Raw genomic sequence first — 9,258 nt, 5'->3', positions numbered from 1 at the left:
AGAAGGAAACATGGATGGAGCAAAATACTGTCAAATTCTTGAGGAAAATCTGCTGCCCTCTGCCAGAAAATTGTCAATGGGAAGAAGGTTTACCTTTCAACATGAAAATGACCCAAAACACACAGCAAAACTGAGCTCACAGTGATTGAAGGAGAAAAAGGTGAATGTCCTTCCATGGCCTAGTCAGAGCCCAGACTTAAACCCAATTGAAAATCTGTGGAATGACATGAAGACTGTAGTCCACAAACGTCAAATTGAACTGAACTTGAGCAGTTCTGCAAAGAAGAGTGGGCAAATATTGCAAAGTCTAGATGTGCAACGTTAGTAGAGACGGAGACATATCCCAACAGACTAAAGACTGTAATGAAAGCAAAAGGTGGTTCAACAAAATACTGACACAAGGGGGTGATCCTTTTTCCAACTCGGTGATTCTGCTTTTTTATTTAGTGTCCGAATCCACTTTTGCTAGTTTAAGGACGAGAAAACAGTCGGCGAGCCCGTGGCGCATGGTCTAAACGGGTTGTCCCTATTCTCTCAATGAGTAATGGGTGTTTAAGACTGCAGTCCACAAACGCTCACCATCAAATTGAACTGAACTTGAGTAGTTCTGCAAAGAAGAGTGGGCAAATATTGCAAAGTCTAGATGTGCAACGTTAGTAGAGACGGAGACATATCCCAACAGACTAAAGACTGTAATGAAAGCAAAAGGTGGTTCAACAAAATACTGACACAAGGGGGTGATCCTTTTTCCAACTCGGTGATTCTGCTTTTTTATTTAGTGTCCGAATCCACTTTTGCTAGTTTAAGGACGAGAAAACAGTCGGCGAGCCCGTGGCGCATGGTCTAAACGGGTTGTCCCTATTCTCTCAATGAGTAATGGGTGTTTTTTGGGCGTAATGTACAATAAACCAATCCGAGTCTCATCTCCCATCACCTTTAAAAGCCAGTTGCATCCCTGTGTGTGTAATAAGCAAAGTGTACGCGCGTTGTGCACCCGCCTATAGGCGCATATTACTAACGCGCTCTTTAAATAACAAAGCCAGACTTTAGACCAGGTTTGAGTTGGTCTATGGCGCAGTCTATTTTCAGTTCCTCAAAATAGCAACGCGCCAACAATGCGCCTGAACACACCTCTTTTTTAGACCAGCACGCCCATGGGCGCAAATGCATTTGCTATTTAAACATCGAGGCGCAGGATGGGAAAATTGCGCCGCATTGCGCCAGGTGTATGATAGGGCCCTTAGGGTTTAGATCAGACTCTAACCAGACTGCTATATTTATTCATTAAAGATAATTATTTTTATAAATAATAAAATAAAGATAATTGTTTTTATAAATGTATAAAAATATAAATAATTTTATATTTTTTAATAATATAAAACATTTTGGTTGTGAAACAATAAATTTACTGACTGAAATTAAATCAAATGTCTTACTAATTAATGTAATTTAATAAGCAGCCTAACAGCCAGAGCCAGACAGCTGTATCTACCTGATGTCTGAAATCATATTTGCCCTGAAGAAGTCAGATCACTTCATATGACACCAGGCAAAGACACTGGTCTTAACTAGACGGAAAGAGAGAAACACCTGCTGAATGATCTGGCTCTTCTCCAGTTCAGAGAGAGAGAGAGAGAGAGAGAGAGAGTCTCAGAGAGAAGAGTGTGAAGACAGCCATCTGCTCCTCACATGTTGTGCTCTTACTGGGCTCATTACATTTCAAGGACAACACAAGTCTCCATCTGTGAGAAAAAATTAGGTATCACTCAAATTCTGACAAAAGAGTTTCAGGTTTTTGCTATTCTTATATCCTGTTTTCAAGGTGTGAGCATTTTGAGATGGAGTGTCTTGGCTTGGGACTGAAGAGGGTAAAATTATTTCAGGTGGGAAATGGTAATTTAGGTCTTGTTAAACGAATAGAATATTGTGGGCATGTTACAACATACTGAAATTCTTCAAAATTTAATTAGAAAAATGCCCCCAAAAAGTCCCTAGTCTGAGACTTAATTTATCTTTCAAACACTTTCAAGCAACATCCACCAAAAACTCAGCACCTGTAGTCTCCTCTTACATACTGTGCTATAGATTTTCTTACACATTAAATGGATGACAAATTGTTTTGTTGTAACTTTGGATAAAAGCACCTGCTAAATGAATAAATGTAAATGTTTTATCCAGAGCTTTTGATCAACTGAACTAGATGCAACATGCTCCATACACGTGTGTTTACTATCTGTCTATCTATCTATCTATCTATCTGTCTATCTGTCTGTCTGTCTATCTATTTACTTATTTATTTGGTACTCTGTCCTGCAAAACCTTATAAGTGAAGTGACTGAGAGTTTAACCTAAATATTTTGGATTTTCATTTTCTAAAATTGTATTCATATTAAGTGAATTATATTGTTAAATAGTGAAAATTAAGCTAACCAAAGTTATACAATGTTTGGTTTTGTTGTTGTTTTGCATAAAAAGGTTCATCTACACACATTTGGCGATGCATCTAAACGTAGTATGGATCAGAAACCTGGTATTTTTAACTAAACTATATAGCCCCTAAAAACAGCATTTGTTTTAACTGAAGTTGGATTATTTTCTTTAGCTTTGCATTCATCACTAGGTGGTGCCAGAAATAAGCACAGATAATCTTCCTCTTCACACTCACTGGTGCTTTGTTGTTATTATAAGGCATTGTGCAGTGTAGGAAAACTATATAAAGACTATGGCAACAGTCACAAAAGATGCCAACTGAATGACTCCAGATTCAAAATACTGAGCTTTTCATTTGTTCAGTGGACCTTTTGTAAAACCCCTTTCTTTGTCTAGGATGAACAACATATTTTATTCAGTTTTAGAGGGAAAGGGCATGAAGAAAAGCTATGAATTTTAAACTCAGCTGTGTGTGGAAACTAAGCCTACCTGTTTAGCATGTACTCTAGTCTGTGTGACTGCATGCAACTCATTGCAAGAGCATAGGTTTGGTTTCTAATGAATATTATCATTTACAATGTTAATTAAACACAGTTATTTCTAGGGTGCTCTAAACAGCCCTGTGACAATTTTGAGGATGTTGATGTCATTAGAAGATGGTGGTGTCTAAAATTCAAAGCAAAAAGAGCAACAACAAAAAAGAGCAAAAGTTACTAATATGTTACAAATATAGCTTTCTAATAAAAAAATATCAAGCTATCTGAGTGTTGTTTTAAGTTAACTTAGGCAACAAGAAAGACGAAACATTGTATGTATTGCTTTATTTGATATCGACTTTTTTTTATGTGTTTTGACATTGAAATGAAGGTCTAGATGCCGTCAAGAAACTATTTTTGTTTCTCAGACACGCTCACAAAACCATTAGGAGCCGATGGCGTCGTGTTGCACGTGTGACGTCTGTGAATGTGATGCATGTGGATGTGGAGTAACTGTCCATGGTGCTGAAACCGCCGCAGCGGTCTGAGTGTTGTTTTAAGTTAACTTAGGCAACAAGAAAGACGAAACATTGTATGTATTGCTTTATTTGATATCGACATTTTTTTATGTGTTTTGACATTGAAATGAAGGTCTAGATGCCGTCAAGAAACTATTTTTGTTTCTCAGACACGCTCACAAAACCATTAGGAGCCGATGGCGTCGTGTTGCACGTGTGACGTCTGTGAATGTGATGCATGTGGAGTAACTGTCCATGGTGCTGAAACCGCCGCAGCGTCGGGATGCGCCTTCCGGAGTCTCGCAGCATCAATGCGCGCATCTTCTAATTTATAAAATCCATAGAAAGGGTCAAAACAGTGTCGGAATGGTGCCCAACGACACCTTCAAGTACCTGGAGGATGGTTTCTATCTGTTAAACTTCTCCAGCAACGAGACGCATAACGGGGTTTCTCACGGCAGCAGCGCGATCTTCATCTCCTTCATCTATTCCGTAGTCTGTCTGGTGGGACTCTGTGGGAACTCGATGGTGATTTATGTGATCTTCAGGTATGCGAAGATGAAAACTGCGACGAACATCTACATCTTGAACTTGGCGATCGCGGATGAGTTGCTCATGTTGAGTGTGCCTTTCTTAGTCACCTCTTCTTTACTTCACCACTGGCCCTTTGGTTCTCTCCTGTGTCGATTGGTTTTAAGTGTTGATGCCATTAACATGTTCACCAGCATCTATTGTCTGACTGTGTTGAGTATCGATCGCTACATCTCCGTGGTGCATCCCATCAAAGCAGCTCGCTACCGAAGACCCACCATCGCCAAAATGGTCAACTTAGGAGTCTGGATGTTCTCCATCCTCGTCATCCTACCCATCATCATCTTCTCCACCACTGCACCCAACTCTGACGGATCGGTGGCTTGCAACATGCAGATGCCTGAGCCCGAGCGTCGGTGGATGGCTGTTTTTGTGATCTACGCCTTTCTGATGGGCTTTCTCTTCCCTGTCATTGCCATCTGCATGTGCTACATCCTCATCATAGTGAAGATGCGGGTGGTCGCGTTGAAAGCTGGCTGGCAGCAGCGCAAAAAGTCCGAGAGGAAGATCACGCTGATGGTGATGATGGTGGTGACGGTGTTTGTGATCTGCTGGATGCCTTTTCACATCGTGCAGCTGATTAGCGTGTTCGTCCAGCAGCACAATGCCACCCTCAGTCAGCTGGCTGTGATTTTGGGATATGCCAACAGCTGTGCCAACCCCATCCTGTACGGATTCCTGTCGGATAACTTCAGACGCTCCTTCCAGAGGATTTTATGCCTCCGGTGGTGGGATAACGCCACGGAGGAACCCATAGATTACTATGCCACGGCTCTGAAGAGTCGAGGATACAGTGTGGATGACTTTCAGCCGGACAATCTGGAGTCGGGCAGCACGTACAGGAATGGCACCTGCACATCTAGAACTACAACGCTGTAGGACTCGGTATTACAGCATAAAGACTTGTTTTGTTATCTGTTGTCATTGCAGTATGTGTTTTTTGTTGAGATGTATTGGTAAGACTTCGTAATAACTTTCGTTAATGCCATTATTAGATTACATAATGCTTAATCTAAAGTTAATGTGCAATTTTGCCTATATGAATGTGCATGAACTTTTTATGCTTATATAATGCTTTGAATGGCTTATTAATGAAAGTTATTATAAAGTGTGTATGGGTAAAATGTGTGACGTTGGATCAGATAAAAAAAAGAAATATCCACAGCCAAATGGTTGTTTATTTTGAAATGGAATAATGGGAAACCATTCACTCTCAGTGCATTATGTGGTAAAACTAGATTTGTATTTTACGAAGGAAGCTTGCAGTGCTTGCAAAGCTGGATCAAATAGTGTTACAGTTTTCGGTTTTTATGTTTTGGTTCTGTGTACAGAAATGAAATCAGAACCACCTTGCCTTGTCAAAACAGTCATCTAAATTAAGTATGCAAATATATGCAAGAAAGAAGACCAATCGCAGTGCAGTATGCAAATGTTACATCACAGCAGTAGTCATAAGTTTTGAGTAGATTCTGTCAATGTTAGTCAGTGAAGTTTTTTTTTTAACATTTAATGTTACATTTCTTTTTAAAAAATGCAAAAACAAAGCAAATGTTTGAGTCTGCACTTTTACATGGCACAGGTTGAATTTCAATTATATTTCAAGTGAAAATATTGTAATAATTATAAAAGACGGTTCTGAAGCCTAAATGTTAGGTGTTTGATTGTAAACCTAATCCTAATAGTAAAGGTGAGATATCAAATCTGACCTGAAGCCTGTGAGAAACGTTTCCATTGACTGCTGTACTTCTGTTTATGCTGCTGCAGGGAATATGTCTAATACAAAGCTGATTTATGGCTATCCTTAGTGTAATTTTTTTCACCCGCAATGTGTTTATTTATTCATTCATGATTATAATTTATGTATTATGTACTTTTTAATTGTGAAATATTATCAACAACAACAAAAAAACTCACAGACTATGACATGATCCCATTTTAGACAAAAGGTGAAATGTATACTTAAATCGTACTCTATTTTCTTTATTAAAGGTGCACTTTAAAAAAATATATATATTACTATATGTTAATAAATGATATATTTGAAATGATTTAAAAATACATCTGCGTGATACTGCAATCACACTGATAATTATTAGTATTAGTTCAAGTCTACTGCCATATCGGCCAGAATCCTATAAACAAAAATGACTGAGCGCACCTTTAAAACAGCTGTAAGTGATTTCAGCGCCTCAAGCGGCACCAAACGGAACTGCACAATAAAACCTGACTAAACTCACACCAGCCACGCGTCAGTGGTCAGATTCTTCTTTTTGCTGTTTACAAGCAGTTCCAGAAACAAGTATAATCTCTCAGGACACCAATTTCAGCGATATCTGTCAGGTAATAAAAACATTTACGTGTGGTACTTAAAGAAACGACCACGGCGTACAGCAGTTTAAACACCCGTCTTTCTTTATTCTTATTCTTCAGTTAAAAAGACACGTTTAAAACTTGTGAAACATAGCATAAATATATAATTAGAAAACACATCCAAAGGCAGTATTAACATAATATCTTCAACAGTTCTTACATCTCCACATAGGTGCATTTAAATATCAGCTATGAAAGAGTAAACAAAAACAAAATCGAATTACCGTCGATGTGACCTAGATAGGATTTCCAAATCCACATTGGCATAAAGACCCTGATTTCAACTGTGAGACGGAATGGCAAATGAAATTCAAAGGCAGTAATTACACAGCACTCTTGTGACTCCAGAACTCACACCCAAATGTTCTGAGAGAAGAATATCTTGCAAAAAGCACCCTCTGTAGCCTGCATGTGTCACATTGAATTATCTTACATTTGCTCAGTCTCTCCCACTTAGGTTTCCTCTTTTTCATTCACCTTCTCCATGGAGCTGGATCCATTCAGAGCCACATCCTCCGCCTTCCTCCGGGTCAGTTTTATGGATCTCCTGCTCAGGCAGCCTTTCACGATGGCTGCCACAATCACCAGCAGCACTATGAAAATCAACAGAGCTATAATCACATGTACTACGATATTTGAAATGTCTCCAGCGCTCTCCTCGATGCGTATGACTGTCTCATTCATTCTGACTTCATCATCAGGCAGAGACGTAGGCTGAGTTAGCCCAGATTTGCCCCTGTTTATGTTTGAATATTCATTGTTTTTCAGATTGGTGGTGGGCGGCTTTGATGGTCCATTACAAATGCCATTGTCACTGTATGAACATAGACATTTGTAGGAGCCTACTGTGTTCAGGCATTTGTGCTCACATGGATTCGATTCTTCACATTCGTTTACATCCACACAGTTTCCGGACGCATCCTTCCTGTAACCTTTTCTGCACTCTAGGCAGAGTTGAGATATATTCATGTTTTCGTTGCCGACCAGATTCCAAACTAGATCTTTGGAGCATGTCAGATTGAACCTGGCACCAGAACGGCAAACAATCTGACGTGTATACGGATCATTTATTGGCTCAATCATGTCATGTGTGTTGAGTATTTCTGGTCGAGGACATGCCAGCTTGATGTTTCGTTTGCAAATGAAAGGATGTTCCTGTTTGCAGGCAGCATCCACAAACCCATTGCTTTTTGTACCAGAGTCAATGTGTTCCACTGAAAGCAGCCCACAGCGAAGATTTGCGCAAGTATTTGAAGGTTCGGTTTTCCAGGTTTTAACGTCAGATTGAGTGCTGCTGCCCACCGTCCAGTAGAATCCTTTAAGAGGCAAATGCTGTTCAACACAGATGCCTTTATCCTTCTTCAATCCAATCCAAAATGACGTGGCGGTTTTGCTATTCACATCCCAGATTGTTTTCAGAATCTTCGCCATTTCCTTCTCATTTGGAATGTTGGTCAGGAAACTTCCTGGTTTGCAATAACTCTGAGCATGTTCGAATGAGAGTTTGTTCAAATGAACAGTGTAGGACGATTCAGGCAAACAACGTGCCATGTTGAGGAGACTCACAAGATATAATCCCGTCCAGAGCTCCATGTCGGCACGCTGACTGGAACTAAATGAAACTGTCTGCTTTCTTAGCTGCCCTGTGAGGTCCTCCCAAGACAACAAGCACAGGAAATCTGTTCAGCCTTGACACAGCCGTTCACTTCCTCTTGGGTGGTGGTGCTGCCGAAGCAAAACAATCACAACTATGATCAAAATCAGTTGCTGGTGAAACTAATGCTCGCATAATACGCAAACTCCTACAGCAGATTGATAGATGAGCTCAAACTGATGGGAAAAACCTATGTTCCTTGGCACAGGATCCATTAAATCCAATCGTGGATCCACACCCATTACCTCCTTGAAGGTTTTAGGTTTCAATACCTTGGGAACATCATAACTGCCTAGCCTAGCATCCCCTCATAAAGATATGTGTAACATTGGACAAGGACTTTTTCCCATTTATTTTACTTGCTCATTGTATCTGTAACAGGATTCTTTGACAAAACAAACTGTGGGAAAACATTGCATTTGGGAATGCATTTTACAGTAGTTCTATACCTCTGTTTACATGTCACACTCAACACTGTCAGATTTGAATGCGTGTTGATTGACATCAGTGTGGGTTTTCAAGGGCTCACATGGGACTAATGCAGTGTTGAATGCCCCATGACTAACAGTATTATTCTGTCCTTCTGACAGGCCGCTTCATTAGGGACCAGCAGATGCTTCCTGGAGGAAATGTCAATGAATGTCAGGAAGTGAGGTTGCGGGAGCATTTGATTTTATGTTCTACAGTCTGGAGAGTCAGGGGGTGGGGAATGAGGACAGGAAATGGAATTATGGGTAATAGGAAAAGGAGTTACCAGTATGCCAAGAAAGATCAAAGAACAAGAAGTTGAAGTGAAGGTAATACAGATGTTTTGGGAGAACTTTGCCATTTTGTGAGCCAACAGTTTACAATCAAACCAGCCTTTAAAGGAGAGGTATGCTCTTTCTTTTCTAAGTGAACATTTTTACTAATCATTCCACCCACCAACCTCCCATAAAAACACCCTAGCAACGCCCTAACAACATAGCAATGTCCTTAAATCCACTAAGGACAAGTCAGCAACATTTTAGATTGACTTTTTAAATCCTTTAAATTTAATTTCAGCTTTTATCATTTAAAAAATAAATAATAATAAAATTAAACTGACACACAAGCACACATATACATGTAAAATTAATAAATAATATACATTTAAAAAATCAATATCGAAGAAATCAAATCGAATAATAACAATAATTGTATATATGAATATAATAAATATACTCACTTTCTATATGTT

At 39.5% G+C, this 9,258-nt stretch overlaps 2 protein-coding genes across 2 annotated transcripts; one reads left to right on the top strand and one right to left on the bottom strand.

Annotated features, from left to right (window-relative positions):
• Window positions 1-3,679: 3,679 nt before the first annotated feature.
• Window positions 3,680-5,477, top strand: LOC107589612 (somatostatin receptor type 1-like). The gene has a single exon (XM_016278107.1). The coding sequence runs from the start codon at window positions 3,680-3,682 to the stop codon at window positions 4,892-4,894; it is 1,215 nt and encodes a 404-aa protein (XP_016133593.1). The 3' UTR covers window positions 4,895-5,477.
• Window positions 5,478-6,421: 944 nt separating this feature from the next.
• On the bottom strand, window positions 6,422-7,986 carry LOC107589613 (complement component C1q receptor-like). Its single transcript, XM_016278108.1, has one exon. It carries the CDS (start codon window positions 7,976-7,978, stop codon window positions 6,839-6,841), a length of 1,140 nt encoding a protein of 379 aa, XP_016133594.1. The 5' UTR covers window positions 7,979-7,986; the 3' UTR covers window positions 6,422-6,838.
• Between the last annotated feature and the right edge of the window lie 1,272 nt (window positions 7,987-9,258).

Source organism: Sinocyclocheilus grahami, unplaced genomic scaffold (assembly GCF_001515645.1).
Source record: "Sinocyclocheilus grahami isolate Dianchi unplaced genomic scaffold, SAMN03320097.WGS_v1.1 scaffold118.1, whole genome shotgun sequence".
NCBI classification, from domain to species: domain Eukaryota; kingdom Metazoa; phylum Chordata; class Actinopteri; order Cypriniformes; family Cyprinidae; genus Sinocyclocheilus; species Sinocyclocheilus grahami.
The sequence above is the reverse complement of the archived record's forward strand: the minus strand, read 5'-3'. Positions and strand labels throughout refer to the sequence as shown.

Coding starts and splice junctions, on each gene's coding strand:
- LOC107589612 (XM_016278107.1), top strand. CDS start 3,680: ATGGTGCTGAAACCGCCGCAGCGTCGGGATGCGCCTTCCGGAGTCTCG.
- LOC107589613 (XM_016278108.1), bottom strand. CDS start 7,978: ATGGAGCTCTGGACGGGATTATATCTTGTGAGTCTCCTCAACATGGCA.